The 21,735-nt window shown below is 38.9% G+C and overlaps 1 protein-coding gene across 2 annotated transcripts; it reads right to left on the bottom strand.

Annotated features, from left to right (window-relative positions):
• Window positions 1–2,769: 2,769 nt before the first annotated feature.
• On the bottom strand, window positions 2,770–21,707 carry RPAP3 (RNA polymerase II associated protein 3). 2 transcript variants are annotated; one of them, XM_075080943.1, is made up of 17 exons: window positions 21,464–21,707; window positions 19,068–19,226; window positions 18,328–18,468; window positions 17,725–17,847; window positions 16,417–16,544; window positions 15,698–15,819; window positions 15,253–15,323; window positions 14,213–14,341; window positions 12,697–12,824; window positions 9,807–9,928; window positions 9,325–9,395; window positions 9,100–9,216; window positions 8,056–8,267; window positions 6,640–6,835; window positions 5,907–6,004; window positions 4,368–4,468; window positions 2,770–3,246 (listed from the first exon to the last, which is right to left on the bottom strand). In XM_075080943.1, exons 1-17 carry the CDS (start codon window positions 21,641–21,643, stop codon window positions 3,155–3,157), a joined length of 2,190 nt encoding a protein of 729 aa, XP_074937044.1. In that variant the 5' UTR covers window positions 21,644–21,707; the 3' UTR covers window positions 2,770–3,154. The 2 variants fall into 2 exon arrangements, with proteins under 2 accessions (XP_074937044.1, XP_074937045.1); XM_075080944.1 differs by lacking the exon at window positions 21,464–21,707 and adding an exon at window positions 21,168–21,250.
• Window positions 21,708–21,735: the final 28 nt, after the last annotated feature.

Raw genomic sequence — 21,735 nt, 5'->3', positions numbered from 1 at the left:
GCTCTATTAGTATAACCCAGTCAGGCATATACCTCTGCTCTACATTGAACAACTCATAACAGTACATAAAGAAGGTATGCTGTATCTACAAAGGGGTGTAAAATTACATTGGTAAATATTCTCCCTCTCCCAGAGTCTATTAATTACAGCAGTATCCCTGATACACGTTCAGAACAGCTTTACAACAAGGGTAAGAAATAGCTAGTTAGCAAGTAGCTTAGGACACACCTAGTAATAGAATCATGCAATTGATTAGACTGGAAAGAGCCTTTAAGATCATCAAGGCCAACCATCAACCTACCACTGCCAGGTCCACCACTAAACCACGTCCCTAAGCACCACATCTACATATCTTTTACACACATGCAGGGATGGTGACTCAATCACGTCCCTGGGCAGCCTGTTCCTACGCTCGACAACTCTTTCAGTAAAGATACTGTCATGGTTTTAGCTGGGATAGTTAATTTTCTTTACTGCAGCTCGCATAGTGCTGTGCTTTGGATGTAGTATGAAAACAAAGTTGATAACACACAGATGTTTCCCTTGTTGCTGGGTAGTGCTTGCACTAATCAAGGACTTTTCCAGCTCCCCATGCTCTGCCAGGTGCACAAGAAGCCAGGAAGGGACGGGACACAGCCAAGAGAGTGGATTCACACTGACCAAAGGGATATTCCATATCATGTAACGTTATGCCCAGTATGTTAACTGGGAGGAGCTGGCCAAGGGAGGGGGGAGCAATCGTGGCTTGCTTGTGACTTGGGAGAAGAGACCAACACACACCTCACTACAACCTCCTTTCAGGTAGTTGTAGAGAGCAATAAGGTCTCCCCTCAGCCTCCTCTTCTCCAGGCTAAACAACACCAGTTCTCCCAGCTGTTCCTCAGAAAACTTGTTCTCTGGCCCCTTCACCAGCTTCGTTGCCTTTCTCTGGACACAGTCCAGCACCTCAATGACCTTCTTGTACTGAGGGACCCAAAACTGAACACAGTATTCAAGGTGTGGCCTCACAAGCACCAAGTACAGGGGCACAATCATTTCCCTACTCCTGCTGGCCACACTATTCCTGGTACAAGCCAGGATGCTGTTGACCTTCTTGGCCACCTGGGCACACTTCTGGCTCATGCTCAGCCAGCTGTCAAACACCACCCCCAGGTCCTTCTCCACCCGGTAGCTCTCCAGCTACTCTGCCCCAAGCCGATAGCATTGCTTGGGGTTGTTGTGACCCAACTGCAGGACTCACCACTTGGCCTTGTTAAACCTCATATAACTGACCTCAGCCCAGCAATCCAGCCTGTCCAGATCCCTCTGTAGAGCCTTCGTACCCTCAAGCAGATCAACACTTCTGCCTAGTTTGGTGTCACCTGCAAACTTACTGAGGGGGCACTCGATCCCCTCATCCAGGTCACTGATAAAGATGTAAAACAGAACTGGCCCCAACAATGAACCCTGGGGAACACCACTTGTGAGCAGCCACCAGATGGGCTTAACTCCATTCAACACAACTCTATTGGCTCGGCTGTCCAGCCAGTTTTTTACCCAGCAATGAGTCCACCCGTCCAAGCCACAAGCAGCCAGTTTCCCCAGGAGGATGCTGTGGGAAACAGTGTCAAAGGCTTTACCAAAGTCTGGGTAGACAACAACCACAGCCTTTCCCTCATCCACTAAGTGGGTTACCTTGCCAAAGTAGTAGAACTTATTAGTCTAGTAGGACCTGCTGTTTATATTGTAGGTAAGCTGCAAGCAGTGTTATATAAAGGCTCTTCCATTTCCCCACTAACACTGCTTATTCTCCTAGCGCTCAGTTTCAGTGCTAATTGGAAGCTACCTTAGGGATCTAGTGCTCCATTCATGTCAGTGGCTACCCAGCCAAAGGATGTAGCTCAGCTACATATTTTCTTTAAACTCAATTCTATCTGAACCAGGACATTACACACCTGCAAATGTTTTAAAATTAGTTTTCCTATACTGACTACCTCAAAGATAGCATTCATACTTTTTCCTATTAATGCATCTTGGAAGTCTTAAGTCTTTTTGAATGCTATAGCTGTGTAATCATTCCGCTGAAAAAGAGCATAACTACCAAAACAAAAGCATTACTATCAGAAGGCTTCCATAGTCAGAGAAGCATGAGTAAAGCACAAGGCAGAACATCAATATCAGCAGGATGAAAGAGAGAGCAGTCAAGCCTAGAGACACAGGCAAATTTTTAGACACCACTACTTGGATACTACAGTTAAATCTTACAGTATACTTGGCAAGTGCTTTACTTCCTTCTTTTGGTCATGTGAAGAGTCTGAATAGTTTATGCCTAATGCATAACTATTAAGGGAAGTCTTACGTCCTCAAGGAATTTCAGGTGATTTCATGCCATTGTCTTCTTCATACTGGAAAGGTATTCTGCTTAGCTTCCTGAGGCTTCTTAACAGCTTTACCAGATTAGGAACAACCAACCCTAACAGTAAGCTTCACCAGAGTATTTTAAAAGTACTCTCCAAAGACAACAAGAAGCGGTTTTCCCTATACTTTTAGTTTAATTCTACAGTATTTGCTTCCTTCTATTCTGCAATTACAGTTGAAGTTCACAGGAATATCTCAGCTGTCAATGCTAAAAACTCAGCTTTTGGGTAAACTCAAAAGAATTCTGGAATTTTTTCGCAATCATACCCCAGGCTCACTTTGCATATTACATGTTGCATATTACATGTGTGTCCTTAGAGAAGAATGATTTAGGCACCTAAGTTTTAAAGGATTTTTAATTATTATCTTCAATTCAATGTTCAGTTTATTTTCTAAAATAAAAAACATGCACATTTCTAATATACACCATTTGATTCTTACCAAAGACATATTTATAAATATTTTTTTCCTTTTAATAAAGATCTCTATCTACAGTCCAAATCCTGAATGCCAATCTGCCCAATTATTTTTTAGGCAAACAGATTCCACTGAAGACAGTGTAGACCTGTTTCAGGTGCTGGAAAGCAAATGTACCTGCAGAACTAGACAATTATCTCTTCAGGCACTTGCCATTTGGCTAAACCAAGAGTTTCATTACTTATAAAAAAGCAGCAGAATTCCAGTCTTTATAGGCTTCTTCAGATGATTTCCATATGAAAGAAGTGCAGAAACAGAAATTTACACATCAGTCATCTCACTAAGAGAAAATGCCGTATTTCTTCTCCAACTCTTCCACAGAAGTATCTTTCAATCCCATATGGTTCAAATGATTGAACAATACTTGTGTAACTGTAAAAGAAATTCCCAACATGAACTGTTATTTTTGTGAGTTGCACTCTTTGGGTAAATCAGGGATTACCTTAAGTTAAGGTAAACTCTTTCCTCAGTGAGAGCTGGATTATATAGCTGAAACACAAGTAAATTTTTAGAACTACTGAGAGGATGAAAAAAAGTAGCAAAGGGAAGTTCTCACTTTGTTTTGATGCCCACAAGCCACCTAACATTTCCTTAAACAGGTATACAATCCTGACAACGTAAACAGACAGCTTTTACAATCTTGGCACTATGCCATTAAATGCAGAAGATAAAAGTTAGTGCCAGATGGCAGATAAAGCTTACATCAGGTTAAAGGCGTGAATGCAATTCATAAGTGGAATTTACTTGTGCTTCAGTAAGTCAAACAAGCAATTTTATTTTAAGAAGATTCACATATAAAAATTTTGAAAGTATAATGGTTATTAGTGAAACTCAGCTGTTGATAGTAAATCTGACATTATTTGGTCCCAGCGAAATGTTTTGCTTGTCAGTGTCTCACTGTTATATAGTCTGTCTGGTGTGCTAAATAAAGAAAATGTCTGAGACATAAAACACTTTTATAAACCAGGAACCCAAGGCAATGTCAACCTGAATTGCAAACTAATCTAAGTGATGCCTCAAGAACAGGACAGAGATGAACAGGCTGGGTGGTTTAGAGATGTTTGCATTCTTTTTGCCACCAGTAACGTCAGGATTGCGAGGAAATGGTTGTAAATTACAAAAAATGTGTAATTTGGATACCTTGCATGTCAGATAAGATTTCATACAAATCCATATTTTTGTAACATTACCAGCTGTAAACTGAAATCCTAGTGAAGCTTACTTTATCAGACTAAAATGCAGCGGCACTACTGATAAAATCAGAAGTATTTAGCTGGAAGTTTTCAAGTTTTAACAATTATAAAAAATCAAAAGACTAAGAAAAGTTACATGATCCTCTTATTGACTTCTAAAACAATCAAAAAACTAGACAACTAACCTTTACTGACTGTTACCCAGAATAAACAACAAGATTAGCACTACATTTTACATATTTCTTGCTAGGTTCTATAATATCACAAATGAAGTTTGAAAGACACTACTGAATTACTTACCTTTTTTCTCTGAGCCTGACATAAACATTACTGCCATATCAAATCTTTTTAATTCAGACAGCCTCTGGAGGATTTCAAGGATGAGCGATGGCTCCTCTTTCCTGCAGAAGATTATTGGAAATATCAAAATAATTACTGTTGATTAGAAAGATTCAGTAGCTGCAAGCAATATTAAAGACTTGAGGAACGAGAGATTAAAGAACCAATGGAACTCCCCTCTCTCTCCCCCCCATATTCCCTGCCTTTCTCATCTTTCCTGTTCATTCACCCAGAATGAAGTCAACATCCAGAAATCTTTATTCAAGTATCCTTCTAATACAGGGCAAGGGGGAAGAAATGTAACAACCTAGACTGATCCAAACTGACTGCTGTTCATGTACAGAATAGCTATTGTATGATTTAATGCTTATACCTTGCCATAACTTCACCGTTTTTATACATATAGTGATGTGTGAGGGGAAGTAGCACCTGTGGTCATAGGAAGCTCAGCAAAAAGCACTGCATTACAGTTGCCATCATTTTTATCCATACATAAAATTCCTAGATTGTATTCATTTTACATTCTAGTCAGCAGTAAACAGGCACTGTCTTTGTTACAAATACTAACAACAAATATTTTTCTTTCATTCATAACTTGTCCTGTCTCCCTCCAGAAGAAATGCCTTTTACCTTACTGCAAATAATTTCATCTTCCTAGCCTCTATATGTCATACCACCAAATGTAGGCCATATCTCTTAGGATGTCATGTTTCACCCACATGATGGATATTTACTTTTAAAGAAACCAAGGAAAAGGCTAACATTCATTTACATTTGCTTTTCTCCATAAGACAACACCCTAAAAACATTCTGAATGCGTGCTCTTCAGGCAGAGTAATTCAGAGAAGCAGCACACTGACAGGCAAAGTGAACTTTAAGCCTCAAATTATAGCAGGGATAGAAATTTCAAAAATAATTGTCAGGTCATGCCTTATCAGAACTTCTAGCTCCGATACACATTTAGTACAGGCTACTGTAAAATGCTACCAGGTAATTAGAAGTCAGAATGCATCACGATAAACATTGCACAAAAATGAAACCCTCTGGATTTCTCAGCTTTAGACAGTTAATATAGGAAGCTAATATGCAGTTATATGCGATAACAGAATATACACACTCATACGAACAGAAATTATTTCATGCAGTCTAATATTCTGTTTCTAATGCGATTTAGCAGAACTGAATTCAACAACAGAGTAAAGGCTATTTATTTCTTTACCTCTTTTCTATCTGATTTTTGACAGTATGTTTAATTTCTTAAGAAGGAACTATTGAATCATTCCAATTATTGCATCATGATCACGTAATGCTGCATGCTGGAAATAATTTTGTAAGCCCAAGGATGGTGCCAGGGAGGAAAAAAAAAAGGCAAGACACCCCACCCCAAACCAAAACCCCAACCCCCCCCCCCCCCCACCCCCACCCCCAAAAAAAACACAACCAAAAAACCCAGAAAACAGAATAGCAATAAGCAGTGTAAAACAAAGGACTTAAACTTACTCAATGTAGAAATCATGTAGAATTTTCAGTATCTGGTTAAACAAGTCTGGATCTAAGGATTTCTGGAACAGTTTCGGATAAAAGGAAGGCTCTATTTGCTTTGGAAAAAAAAAACTAACGTTATTTTTAGGCAAAAAAATACAGTTGAGTCGTGAGAATTAGAAATAAGTTTTTAGGATGTCTTGGACAATGCTGAGGTGCATGAAAGCAAAAAAAGAAACAAATCACATGCACTATTTGAAGTTAAGCATTAATTTGGCTGGGGTTTTTTGTGGTGATGATTGCTAAAGATTCTAAGCAAACTTTTTGTGAAATACATACAAGCAGAAGTACACATTAAGTAGACTGATGTGTTTCAAGCATTTCTTCAGTTTAAAGAGGTAAGAATGTTGCTATGTCTAATTACCCTAGAAGCATTCATTTGAAAAATTAGAGTTTAACATGGTTACTAATGTATTTAAGTGTTTACAGAATAAGGGCCTAAGTCTGAAAGAAGAGGCAGATTATGCAGAGACTGCACTCAAAGTGAGGTAAGTGAAAAGTCAGGCACAAGGAGGAGAAATAAATGTGGATCAAACTACTTAGTATTATGTGAAGGCAATTAAAGAAAGGGGCTACTGTACATGGTCAAGACACTAAGCATAGCTACCCTTTCTACCTAAGTTCGTGTTGTTTCTTCAGTGTTGGTTGAAGAAACTGTCCAAGCACTGTCAATCAATACTACATTTCATACCTTCAGGTACAAATACATATTTTCTGGGCAGTCTTTCAACTTCCTGAAGTCAGACTCAAGCTGGAAAGAATTTGCAGGAATGGCAGGGACTGAAGGAGCAGATCCAAATGACCTTTTCATGTCTTCTTCTCTTTCTTTGTTCACAGGGAAAGATGGATGCAACGTTGATGAAATTCTTTTTGCACTAGCAGGAAGCCTGCAGAGATATTTTGAAACATAATCAAGAAAAACACTCATGGAAATCCTGCACAGACCTAACTGGCTACCTTTTAATTCCTTAAGAATCAAAAATACAATCAGAACTTTTACAAATAATGTATTCTAGTTCAAGCAGGTATCTAAAAAAACTACCCTTCAAATTATGGAGGCTTTATACTTAATTCATATATACTTTATATATATAAAGTATACTTTATATATACATATATATACACACACTTAATTTTCTATAAAAACTTACCTGTAAATATTTACAAATAAACTCAACCTTTCTCTGCTTTGTTTCTGGAAATAACTGCATTTTATGGTACAGATTTCTACTGTACACAGCTGCAAAAAACACTACAATTTCAGATGCAAAACAATAACCATGTCAAATGAACAAACCGTTTTCAACACGGATTACAGTGGAGCTATTTTTTGCACTGCAATTTGTCAGTTAAGTCCATTTATTTTTCAGAAGTTATAAAATGGCTAAGAAATATAATTTTTTCTTCAGTAAATCCATCTGACTGAGCTCAAGAGTGCATGTGTGTTGGCATTTCTCACAAATACTTCAATTACAATTCCATAAGAAGTATTTACTATTAACACAGTCAGATGATACCGATGCACACAGAGCTTTCCTAAGCAGACAACAAGTAGAGTTCCAATTCTTATCAGGGATAGTGGCTTCTATACCTCAGCGTAATTTCAGCCAGACATACTTGAGGTTGCCTGGCTAACACAGCGGAACTTGGGAACTCTGAGGGAGCCTGCAGTTATTGGCTGCCTACTCAGCAGAAGAAAGAGTGGTGGCACTCTCATCTGCTCCTTTTCTCTCACACAACTGGTGTGCAAAGAACATTTGAACTCTGCTCAGAGTCTACTCTAAACCATTACAAATAAAAATCACAGCTAGGGAAGATGGATTGCACAAGGAAGACAGTATGGCATATGGGAAAATGTTATTAATTTTTTTATACCTGAAGTGTAAGAACAGGATTAGTTTTCCATCTGACACTAAATAGATCATACTTGTTTCAACCACTACATGATCAAGGAAGCAGGCATGCAAGAACTGCAGTTTCTTTCAATATTTTCTTTTTAATCCGAGTTCTCCAAAATGTTTGATACCACATGCAGAAATCTGAAAATGAAGATTACATTTCAACTACATTTACCTTTTAAAAACAGGATCAGAGTTTTTATACTTACTGTAATGGTGACATATCACTGATTTCTTCTATTTTCAAGTGCTTTGCTTTTGGAATGTCCATTGTAGTCAACTGATCATCCTGATCTAGATTCTCTGTTGTTCCGACACTCACTGAATTCCTCCAGTTATTGACTAAAGAAGTAGTGCTGGGCAAATCGCTATTCGGTGTGTCATCATCAATTTCTTCAATGGCTATTCTTCGCAAAGGTTTCTAAACAGACAATACTTCATGTCACGTGCCTTAAAATCAGTGTATATTCAGGCCCCAGATAAACAGCTATGCTTAATTTAAAATCAATCTCATGAAAACCAGTTTCATCTGTGGTGGTGCACATGGAAGATACTTTCAATAAAGATAAATGGCAAAAAAGGAAACTTCATTACATTCTCTGGGCAGCCTTATATGATGATTTTATTGCTTTACCCTTATAAACCAGCATATTATTCCTCTAGAGGATCTCAGAACCTGCATCCTGTTTTCCCAATAATAATAATAAAAAATTAGTTTATTTTTTTCCTCTAAGGTTGAATGGGCAAGAACCACCATATATTTTGACCAATGACCTGGTCAAGCTTTGTAATTTAGCTAAACAAATTAAGTATCCAGCAACATAGGCCTTCATCCTCAACTTAAAATTCTGAGCTGATAAATATTTGTAACTCAGCCTTGCTGGTTGACCAAGTTACATACATCATAAGGTAATTAATTCCACCCCTAGAGGACATGCTAACTAAAGTTTGATTTCTTCATGAACACTAATTATTTTTGACCATCACCTAACACCGCCTTCACAAGTCATATAGAAGCACCACGGGGGGCAGGGGGGGAGGGCAAAAAAAAATAATGAATTTCCACACACGTGGAAATGCTGAAGTTATGCTCTTGAAAAATATCAAGACACTAAATCTATAAATTTTGGGCTTTCCACAGGCAAGATATATCTGTCAGAAGTCAGCCTACATAAACAAGCAAGAAGTGGATTTTAACTTTAAGCTCTACTTTTCCCATCATTATAGAAAGCAACTCACAACAAACAACTTACTGTTGATTTCACATGTAATGGATTATCAATCAGCTTCACTATATTTTTTACTTCCGTTTCTTTTATCAATACTGCAGGATATTCTTGACGACTCTTCTGTTCTTTCTCAGCTAATTCCTGAAAAAATGGTAAGTTGTCCAAAAGATCAAGAGTTTGAGGAATAATTATAAATGAAAACATTCTACTACCATAGACTTACAAAAAAAAAACCAGAAGTATACATACATTCCTTATTTTAGTGAGTTCATTTATTGCTTGTTTATTTCCAGGTTCCAACTTCAGAACAGCTTCAAAATCTGAGTGAAAAAACAACATAAGAAAACTGTAGACTTTTGAAGTTAAAGTGGTAAATTTTTAAACCTTCTATTTTCCTTTCACAGCTCTAAAATAATTAAAGGCAGCTAAGTCATCATAATGCTTATGTCATGACCTAGTTTTAAACAAATTTTTCAAACTATTTCTTACTACTTATCCTAAGCAACAATAGTTGTGATTTCACACAAAATCATCTTCCAATCATGTGGATACCACGAAAGGTTTTATACATATTCAGTGAAACACAAGAATACCCCACCACTCTTAACTTTTGCACTGATAACCTCAATTAGTCAGCAATTGATTTAACTGCTATTAGAAGATGAAAAAATATCAGGATGTCTTTATACTCATCTCTTATCTATCACACTTATGCTAATTAACAGTCATACCTTGCATAGCTTCTTTTAGCTTTCCAAGAGCAACTCTGGCAGCTCCTCTTCTGGCAAAGGCTTTAGAATAGGAAGCATCCAAGAGCAGAGCTTGTGTACAGTCATTCTCTGCCTCTTGATATCTCAGCAAAAGAGTAGCATAAAATTAGTAATCAGTTTCAAAAGAAGCAGTTTCGACTGAAGAGACAGAGCTACCCAAAACAATTAATACGAAGACAGACCTTAATTACCTGTAGACATATAAATACACACCACTGAGCTAAAATGTAAAATAAAAGTAAACATACAAAATATGATTTCTCAGCACCTTGAAATTTCAGCCAAATCTTTTGGTATTGTCATGACACACTGCTCTCTCTTTGTATCAAGACAGAGAAATTAACTTTCTCTGAAAAAATAATTGCTGGAAAAGGCCTTTAAGATCATCAAGACCAGCCATCAACCTCGCACTGCCAAGTCCACCACTAAACCATGTCCCTAAGCACCACATCTACACGTCTTTTAAATACCTCCAGGGACTGTGACTCAACCACTTCCCTGGGCAGCCTGTTCCTATGCTTGACAACTCTTTCAGTGAAGAAGTTTTTCCTAATATCCAATCTAAACCTCCCTTGGTGCAACTTGAGGACATTTCTTCTTGTCCTCTTGCTTGTGACTTGGGAGAAGAGACCAACACACACCTCACTACAACCTCCTTTCAGGTAGTTGTAGAGAGCGATAAGGTCTCCCCTCAGCCTCCTCTTCTCCAGGCTAAACAACACCAGTTCTCCCAGCTGTTCCTCAGAAAACTTGTTCTCTGGACCCTTCACCAGCTTTGTTGCCTTTCTCTGGACACGGTCCAGCACCTCAATGACCTTCTTGTACTGAGGGACCCAAAACTGAACACAGTATTCAAGGTGTGGCCTCACAAGCACCAAGTACAGGGGCACAATCATTTCCCTACTCCTGCTGGCCACACTATTCCTGGTACAAGCCAGGATGCTGTTGACCTTCTTGGCCACCTGGGCACACTTCTGGCTCATGCTCAGCCAGCTGTCAAACACCACCCCCAGGTCCTTCTCCACCCGGTAGCTCTCCAGCTACTCTGCCCCAAGCCGATAGCATTGCTTGGGGTTGTTGTGACCCAACTGCAGGACTCACCACTTGGCCTTGTTAAACCTCATATAACTGACCTCAGCCCAGCAATCCAGCCTGTCCAGATCCCTCTGTAGAGCCTTCGTACCCTCAAGCAGATCAACACTTCTGCCTAGTTTGGTGTCACCTGCAAACTTACTGAGGGGGCACTCGATCCCCTCATCCAGGTCACTGATAAAGATGTAAAACAGAACTGGCCCCAACAATGAACCCTGGGGAACACCACTTGTGAGCAGCCACCAGATGGGCTTAACTCCATTCAACACAACTCTCTTGGCTCGGCTGTCCAGCCAGTTTTTTACCCAGCAATGAGTCCACCCGTCCAAGCCACAAGCAGCCAGTTTCCCCAGGAGGATGCTGTAGGAAACAGTGTCAAAGGCTTTACCAAAGTCTGGGTAGACAACAACCACAGCCTTTCCCTCATCCACTAAGTGGGTTACCTTGTCATAGAAGGAGGTCAGGTTAGTCAAGTAGGACCTGCCTTTCCTATACCAATACTGACTGGGCCGCTGTCCTCTACATGCTGGCATGATGGCTCTCAAGATGAACCACTCCATAACCTTCCTTAGCACAGAGGCCAGACTGACACACCTGTAGTTCCCCAGATTGTTACATTATTTTCATTCAGTCATCTCCTCCTCCTTCAATCTATCCTTAAATTTATGGGAAGAGGGTTTTTGTTTGGGTTGGCTTTTTTTTTTTTTTTTTTTTTTTTACAGTTATCATCAGCTCTACAGGTTTATAATACCACCAGTGAGCTTCTGTTGCATTTTATGTTTGGGTCCTCTTTTAAATCTAAAGACCCATGACACAGTGAAATATCATACAGAATCAATTTTCTTCCTTGGTCATTCAATTAAAGTATCTCTTCCTCTGATTTTCTGAGAACTTTGTTTGCATTATGATCTTTGTTTGCATTATGATTGATTATGACCTGTGGCTTCAGTACTGAATTATAAATGTTGCATCAGAAATACTACCTGAGTAACCTATTTTAGAATCTCATAATCTGAGATCAATGTATTGTCTCTACAGATACCCAGCCACATCATGTTAGAACTGATGACCAACATAATGCTCAGCTATCTGCTTCTCACGCTACCTGTTTGAAAAGCTTTAAGCTACCATACCATCAGGGATTAAAAAAAAAAGTTAGACTTCAAAAATGGTCATAAGGAATTTCCACCATTTGCTAGGAAGCATGCATTTCCTACTGTTACTGGATTATTTCAATAAAGCTTAATTTAAAACAAACTAAATACACATACATGTCTCCACTAGCGGAGTTAAAGAAAAATATTGTAAATATGACAATTTCTAGAAAAAGCTTCTATCGATTTCCTTTGAAGTCCAAAGTTATAATCCACTACTTTTTACAGTGCAACATTTAGTAGCTGACTGGGTTTTATAGTCAAAAAAGACATAAAGCTTCAGGCAGGTCCTTTGAGAAAGGTGAATATCTAGAATTTTACCATCATGAAAGAATGAAAAAAAAAAAAATCGAACTTTAGAAACTATCATTTCATACTGATGCTATTTTATTCTCTCACAACTTCTATGAACTTCTATGAAATACACTGTAAGATCACACATGTTGCATTGTTTTCTCTCCCTTACTGTTTTCAATACAATTTATTCTATACTGAATTCTAGAAAGGAGTGACAGTAACTGAGCTTGAGTGAAAATGTACTGGATCATTCTTCATCTAGTTCACAACAAAGAAAGAAACAGTGCAGCACATGCAATCCTACTTACTTCTCAATCTTTAGATAGGCCATGGCTCTGTTAGCTGGCAGAAGTGCATTGGTGCCATCTGCTGCTATACCACGGGTATAACATTCTATTGCAGCTTCGTACTTTCCTTCTTTGAAATAACCATTACCCTGTAACATTTAGGTTAAAAAAAAAAAATAGTGTTGAGAAAAATCTAGTTCAATGAGGGTTTTTGTTTTCCTTTTTAGTAGAGAGGGTCAAAATAGCCAGATGATGGATCACAAAGAACACCTAATCAGAGCAGATATTTATGGCATATTTCTTCATATCTAAGCTTGGAGGCAGACCACAAAAAGTATCTTAATTTTTTCTAGTACTTTGAGGATTTAAAAAAACCTGCTACATGTGTAGCTTAAGTGCAGCTTGATTTTTCTTTACTCTTTATGTGCAAGACAAGCCATGCTGTACCTCCTGAATTTAAACACAATTTGAACCTTTACAATTCCCCTTTCAAGACGACTTTCTGCACTGCACAAATCCTTATCATGCTGCATCCATGAAACTGCTATCCTCAAATATTACTTGGGCCCAAATGTTGCTGTTATTTTCTAATTAATGCTCCATAAGACAAAATTACATATACTTTTTTTGTTTCCAAGAGACTAGAATTATCTTTTGCTTCTCAGTACTAATACAAAGCCATGTTATCTTCTCCGCTACTACTCTGCCCACTGGCAATAAAGCAAAGACCACAGTTCAGACTTGACATGATCCATGTTGCCAGGAACGTGTCGACAGTGAGTCAACTCTGCTGCCAATAAAGTACTGCACCAGACTGGAATTTTCTGTGGCCTCTTCAAACTTTTTTTTCCTTTTACCTACTTAGCGTATGCTTTCACTCTTTTCCTACTAATTACCTCCTGCAACCAGTATAGGAAACAGGAAACCTGAATATTGGTAAAAAGTCAGAAGTTAAAAAGCTAGGTAAGAGAACAGAAAGAAAATTATGTTTTAGTTGATAATGTTATTTCTTAATTCCAACAGTGAGGAGATGGAGAAATCAATAAGCCAGCTGTGAGTCAAGACCATGTATCCAGAAATACATTTTTATTGTCATTCTTGCCTGCACTCCCTGAAGTCCTTTTTATAACTACTTTCCACTATGTAATCAGAGGTTTGGAAACACAGGAAATTGTCCACAACTCTACTTGGCCAAGCTGGGGTCAAGATGCATGTAATACTGGAGAAATGGGATCTTCATAAAATACGGTTCAAGTTTTATTTATCTTACTACGCATTTGAAATTTGTCACGTACAATCTGGGCTGTAAAAGCTACCTTGTGTAATTACTCCTCCAGAAGAGTCCAAACAGAACTCACTGTTCCCCTCCCCTCCCTACAGAGCCCAAAGTGGGAAGCAAATAAGGTTTATCAAGGATACTGTATTTATGAAGTTCAGACAGTATCAAGTTTAATTTACATGTTTGCATAGCTAATAGCACAACACAACAACTTCTCTTTGCTAGTTCTCTCCTGTTCCACCAGAACCTGTGACTTACCAGATCTTTTTCTGTAATAGCCTTCTGCTTGAGCTGTTGGTCTTCAACGCACTTCTCTTTGTCTGCTAGTTCTGGTTGGACTGCATCTCCAAACTCTTTCTGTTCTGAACTTTCTTTTGGTGACAAAGCCTGCGAAGATGTAATTTTTCCTCAATAAGTACTTCCCCCACTTACATTTTTTTCATAACGTAAATTACGATAAAGTCTACAACTTTTATGATGCAAAAATCTGCCAATCATTTTAACAGAAGTGCCTATGTTGTAAGCTGAATGCAAACTGGAGAGATCATTCTAAATTGTTCTCGAAAATGTATTTCTATGAGGGTCTGCAAATCAGAGTATTACTCAGTAAATAAAAAGTATCTAATTTATGAAGCACAATGTAAAATGACCCATGGAACCTGTCTATATATATCCAATTCACAAATCTTCAGTTACTGGAGGCTTTGGGTCTTAATTCTGAAAATAAATTTTTCAAGCACTTTCAGAACTACCGCTGAAGAGGTATAAGCATGTTCCCACGGTAATGACAGGTGAGCCTACATTTATTAAGGTCATCATAATCAACATTCTCTCTCCGTCATGAAAGGGATCAGACTTTCAGCAGATTACTACGTTCTGCTAGCAATCAGTGGGACTACAAGCAGGCAGTAGTACAGCTCTATAGCCAAGAAAACGCACATTCTTTCACATGTAGTGCACCTTGTACCGAAATACTAAAGCATGACTGAAAAAAACATTAAACACAGGAGGCAGAAAAAACATCTGAGGGAAGATTAAAAAAAACAAACAGAACAACTCAAAAACCCAGAGATGTTGGTACACACATCCAGCCTTAGTCTGCCAATCCACTATTACACTGATGTTTCCATTCATGCTAGTTAATCCAGAAGAAACTCAATTACAGATTTTGACCTCATTGAAATCCAAATACCAGAAAAAGCAAATGAGATTCTGTTGAATTCAGTTATTATAAACACATATAGATATAAACTGAACAGGGTGTATTAATTTATGTTAGGGCCTATTAATCTTATTACCTGATCAATCTTCTTCAGTTCATTTTTTGCTTCAAAGTTGTTTGCATCCAGCTCTAAAACTTTTTCATAATCTATCACAAGACCAGAAAACAATGTTTCAGGTAGGAATTACAAGCTAGTAACCAGAGTATAAAATAAAAGCATTCTTTTGAATTAACCCTTTTTTGTAACAACCTAAGAAGCCTGAAATATTGCAAGGAACACAGTATTCCAGGACCTTTAAAGCTGAATTATTCTAGAACTGATAATATCTACAGCAATCGTTTGGCCTCACTGCTTAAATTTTATCTTGCCAGAAAAATATGCAATATGGTATTTCATTTCTTTGTTTACAGGAATTGAAAATTAAATTCCTACACCAAATAAGCAAATCACACAAGCTTTAAGCAAGCAGGTAGTTGAGCAGTTTTATGTATTTTAAGGAAAGAATTTTGAAAAGACTCACCTTCTTTAGCACCTTGAAGATTTTTCAAAGCAAGGCGAGCAGCCCCTCTTCTGGCATAAGCCTTTGTGTAATTTTTATCTAAAGCAAGTGCTAAATTGCAGTCAGATTCTGCAACAGAAAACCTATCAAAAATATGAATGAATTAGTTTGGACACATCTAAGTAACAAAACCCAAAACTTCAGTGACTTAGCTTACCCTGAAGCTTTACAGGTTGTCTCTAAAGTGGAAAACTTAGATGCTTCAGAAGGGGCATAGAACAAGTATTCAAACATCTCTTGATTCAGAATACATCAAAACAGGAAAAGAACACAGAGGTCAACAATCTCGACTGCAGCAGAAAGAATAACCAATGCCCCAAACCCTTTCTTCCCCCAAAACAAATTAATGCCTTAGAAATTAGTTCACTGAAGCTGAAAGGCAAACTAGATAGCGAAATTTCTCTTTTTCTTTTTTTTTTCTTTTGAAGCCTTACAGTGTAACACAGAAGACTGAACTTATAGCATAAAAGCAGAGGTAAAAAAGATGAGAGACTACCAAATTCCTTATCCTGGTGATGCCTATTTTACTTTGAAACTGCAAAGCACGTTGCAACAGCAGTCTTACATAGACTGTATCACAGCATGATAAATATTACAATCAAGAGTTAAAACCAGACAAAAAATCTGAAGGTAGTGTTTCAAAGAAGAAAATATTATGGATTTAACAATACAAGTCTTACTTTTTCATTCTATAAAAAGCCGATGCTCTGTTTGTGGGCAATACCGGATTGTATGGATCAGAATGCATCCCTCTGGTGTAGCATTTTATAGCTTCATCAAAGTTCCCTTGTTTAAAGTAGTTATTACCCTGTGAACGGAAAAAAGTCTTTCTAGCAAATTACTGTACGTGGACAGCCACATTACTAACTTTTGGTGACAAAATTAAAAGTTTGTGTTTTGGAATGCTCAAACATTTTTGTTTAACATTTCTCAAAGTACTGCTTTACTGGGAAACACTTCTTTTAACTAAAATATTCTAAGTATCCACATTAAATATTTCTCATGATTTATAGTTTTATTACGTACTGATTTTCAATATCTGTAGTTCATTTCCAGAAACCTATAACAAGCAGGTACGTAGCTGCTTAAATTACCATAATTACTGATGGTTTTTTTTTGAGTGTTTAGTAACTAGACTTGGCATCTTTGCTCTCCATGGCAAATATTCTAGTTTCCACATCCTTTGGGACACAACTTTTATCTCATACCCTCAACTGCTTCACCGCAGCCAAAATGATAACAGTCAAAGACATCTCAATTTCTCAGTGTAGACTGCAGATTACACATCAAGGGATTTCCACAGCAGCAGAGAAAGAACACAGGTGTCACCCATGCAGACAATTTAAAAAAAACAAAAAACTAAGAAAATCTACTGAAGAAAAGTATGGACTGACAGATGGTGTTAGGTGATTGGTTGTAAACAAAGTTTCTCAGAATCACAGAAGTTGCTACACAACTTAGCCTATCTCACATGGCAATGAAGCATGAAATAGGTCTTGCTGTACTCTACTTGCAAAAGTAAGGTTAAACTGAACTGGTACCAACTCGCCATTACAAAGGCAAGGAAGGCATACGAGTTCACCCATTGTTCCTAGATATACCGGACTCGTAAAGGGACTAGTCTTAAACTCTTAGGAATTTAGTTTGGGGTATTCAGATGTTGTGTTCAGATAAATGCCAGTTTGATCCCTATGACAATTCTATACAGCAATCCAACTTCTCAAAGCAAAAAACCACCAATACATTAATCATCACAAGTGCACATTAAACAGTCTGACATGCTTTGCTGTGATCAGTGATGAGAAGAAACAGAAATGTAGTGAGAATTTTCTATTTTGGAACAACAGGTGGGAAAACAGACAAAAAATTCCAAACCGGCAAGTCTTCCACCAAAAGCATCGTCTCAGTGGACAATCTTTTAAAAGAAACTATAAATGCTCCCACATCTAAATTGCTACTTTACAATTAAATATTTATAATGTTATAACCTTTTCCTTCTCTGCAAGAGCCTTTTCTGCATCTATATGGATTCCATCTTCTTCAGAGTCTGATTCTGGAGATACAGAATCATGAGTACTATCTTCTTTATCAAGTTCTTCAAGTATTTTATCCTGAAATCAGATCAAATAAACTATTACCTTCATTATAATTTAACAATGCAAAATAATACAAGTAAGACTTCAGGAGAATTAGTAGTGTGATTTTAAAAATCTCTACTGCTTAAGTCCACTAAGGAGTATTCCACACTTTGAAAGTGAGAGATCTATTCTCAAATACTACCAGCTGTGTTTAGTCATATTCCACTATAAATATGACCTTGTAATAGATCTATCTTTTAACCATTCTTCTTTTCTTAAAGCCAAATTCAATCTGCTGGATGAGAGCACAGTCAGGAGAAAACAAGTATTTCTCAACATTCCAAATTTGAAACATAAGCTTTTTGGGAGAAAGCTGCTTTCTAGGTTCATACAGTGCCCAGCACAGTAAGACACAGACTTGTGGACTGAACTCACAGCACTGTAACAAAGTCTTATTTAAAACAGAATCAACTGGGGACAAGACTCAGTTAACAAGCAAATATTCCAACTCACCACATCAAGTTTTCCCCATGCTTCATAATCATAAGACTTGATCTTGTTTTTCTTATTTTCCTCAGTGGTTATCTTTGAAGGGACTTTACTTTTGCTTTTCTTCTTTTTCTTGAAAGCCTTGTTTCTAATTGGTGGCAAATTCTAAATTGAAATAATTTATTTATAATAAAACAGGTAAGTTAAAGTCACTTGTACTGAAGAATCTATAGTACCTATATCTAGATACAGTATCTATCTACTGACTAGTTTTATTTTAGAAATCCATCCAGCAAGCTGTTCTCAGGAGTGCTGCAAAACCACTAAGGACAGCAAGTATAAATCTTCTAGTATGTAATAACAGCAAATATTACATGTATGATACAAAGTTAAGTTTCAGAAAACAACTCTCTGCAGAGTATCACTGAAGAATAACATCAATATGTTAAAAATCAGCAATAAATAAGTAATACTGATTCTGCAGACAGAAACAGTCTCCTAGATCTACCTGGGACTAATGAAAAATTTACTGGCCCCATCACCTTGAAATGCTACAGCCCCATAGCTCTGTTGGTGTAACAGTTTACAGAGGAATCTTTGGTCTGCTTCAGATGAGGAACAAGTCAGCTGTGTTAATTCATACTTTCTCCTCAGATATTTTAAGTCAACACATGTAATTTTGCTGAAGCAAAAAGCAATTATTACATGCACTATCACAGTATGAATAGCTGAGTTAATATTGACACTGGACTTGTGATTTTTACCTCTTCTGGGACACCACTCTGCTTCCTTAGTTCAGAATCCACTTCTTTAATATCTTTTTCCCAGCTCTCCAATTCTCTCATAAAATCCTGCAGCTCTTCAGCATTTTGCTTCATTTGCAGCTGTAGTTCTAGTGCTTTATTTGGTGCACTCATTGTAATCTGCCAAATTTCAAGGAAAAGTCTTTCTAAAGAGAACTTGAAAGTATGTACTTACACGCAAGACAGGCTTTCCAATAGCACAACAGGAACATTAAATACTAACAGACTAAGAAGAAACACAATTGAAATTACTTTGAAAAAAAAGGAAGGGAAGCCACGTTATTTAGATAAAACAAAGTATATCATAACAAACAGCAAGCCATGCTTTCCTAACTAAGTGTAAGGTAAAGGGCCCAACAAAACAATGAAAATCCTGAAAGTGATAACAAGGTGATCTTAAAGCAATTTCTGCAGTGTTTCCCAGATGACAAAATGTAGAAAACTTCGTTAACATTTAAGTTTTAACTAAACAAAAAGCACCCACACCCCAAAACCAAATACAAACAAAAAAACAATTAAGACATACATGTTGCCTTGTACCTGAACCCAAGGCATCTGATAAATCAACCCCCAAAAAGCACTTTTGGCCCCTACAAGTCAGTACACTTAAACATGCACACATTTTTAGCACAGGAACAAGTAAACACATGAGGTGTTTTATTCTGAAGCCTAGTAAATTCCAAGCCCAGAAATTCTTTGAATGTTCTCTTTGACATATCTGAGCCCTCCAAGTCCCTAAAATACTGTTTAATAATTATTAATACTTAATCATCTTCATAAATTTTGTTGTCTCAAGTTTAGTGTCTTAAGTGAAAGACATTTTATTACCACAGAAATATCAAGTCACGAGTAAAAAGTAACCTTAAAATTGTAACCTTGGTTACAATTCAGAAGAAAAACCCAACCCGTACTTGTACAGTCCATAGCACAAAAAGCTGAAAGGATGAAGCAAACGTATTTTGAAAACAATCATGAGTAAATAATTCATGATTAAGTAAATGCAGACTTGGACAAAGAAACCTATCAATGGTTGGTAACTATAACTTCTTGACTCAAAGCTTCAGGATCAGTTACAATCCTCACACAAGAATAAATAAGGCCTTTATAGAAGCAGTACACACAAAATTTTTAAGGAAGAAAAAGGACTAGATTTTTTTATGTATTTTTAACATCCAGTAAGGAAATAACATAGTAGGAAAGAAACATAAAAAATTATAGGCCAATCGAAGCTAATGACTTCTGCAATACAGCAGAAGACTCTTATGTAGACTCTTGTCTAATTATGGACAAGAGTCTCAAAAATATGGAAAAAACACACTGCATAATTACTATTGAACTCATGCTACCAAAGCAGAAGGATTTTTTCATCCTCAGGAGTAAGCAGCTGCGTAGATGCCCTGATGCACCAGCTGCGCTTCACCTCAGTTAACTCCTATACATAAATGGTAACATGCTTACCCTTAGGAATATATTTTTCCTAAAGTCTTCTAAATATTTAGTCCACTTGAAACTAATGGGAAAGAAACTTCAGGCAAAGCCAAAAAATTGGTATTTTAAATCATATTTCCCGTTCAGGTGGGTTTTATATATTCCCCCACCACCACCTACAACTGTTGCCCAGACTGAACTGTCTGTGCAATATTTTGACAGTTAATTTCATGAAACCTGGGCACGGCCACACCAAATATTCCACACGGCCTCGCACACCCTGGCCAACAGCAGCTAGAAGACGCTTCAGAAGATGCAAGAAACCACACTGCGATCTGTTGAACTTTTCTTCTTGTTATCACTGACAAAAAATAATACTCTTATCCACGTAGAAAACTAATATTAAGCCTAGCCGTTTGTCTCCCCGCATGGTAAGGCGCCTTGCACCGGCGCGTAACGCACGCCTGCTCCCGCCACCCCGAGCCCGAGGCCCCTCGCTGCACGCAGCTCCGCAACCCCCCTAACCCAGGCGCGGACAGCGGGCTCCCTCGCGGTGCCGCCCTCACACTCTCTCGGCCGGTTCTGTTCGAGCCCCCCGCCCCCCCCGCCAAGGCCCGTCTTTGTTTCACCCACACGCCAGGGCTGCTCCTTCCCCGCGGCCCCAGGGGAGCAGCCGCGCTACCCCAGCGGCCCGGCCGACAGCCGGCGCGGCCGGGCTGGGCTGGCACCAGGCAGCACGGCGGGCCCGCCCCGGCAGCCACCCCCACGCCGGGGCCGCGCCGCGGGGGCTCGAGCTCAGGCCGAAGGACACCGCCGGGGCAACGCCAGCCCGGGTGAGCTTCAACACCCGCCTCTGCGGCGCCGCCTGGGAGCTCCCAACGAGGCCCACCGGAGGGGGCTCCCTCCCGCCTCCCCCGCCGCGGCCTCACCTGCGCCGAGTCCCGCCTCTTTCCGCCGGCCGCCCTCCCGTTGCGGCCGAGCCTCCCCCCAGAGCGCAGCGCGGCCCCGCGGCCCCGCGCCGGGACAGTTACGACGCCCTGACGGCCCCGCGGCGGCGGCGGCGGCAGCAGCAGCAATGCCAGAGGCAACGGAGGGTGCGCAGAGCGCATGCGCCCGCGCTCCGCCGCGCTTCACCCCACGGCCCGCGGCCCTCCGCGCTGCCCGGCCGCGCCCCCTCCGCCTCACGTGACGCGAAGCCACC

Source organism: Phalacrocorax aristotelis, chromosome 1 (genome assembly GCF_949628215.1).
Source record: "Phalacrocorax aristotelis chromosome 1, bGulAri2.1, whole genome shotgun sequence".
NCBI classification, from domain to species: domain Eukaryota; kingdom Metazoa; phylum Chordata; class Aves; order Suliformes; family Phalacrocoracidae; genus Phalacrocorax; species Phalacrocorax aristotelis.
The sequence above is the reverse complement of the archived record's forward strand: the minus strand, read 5'-3'. Positions and strand labels throughout refer to the sequence as shown.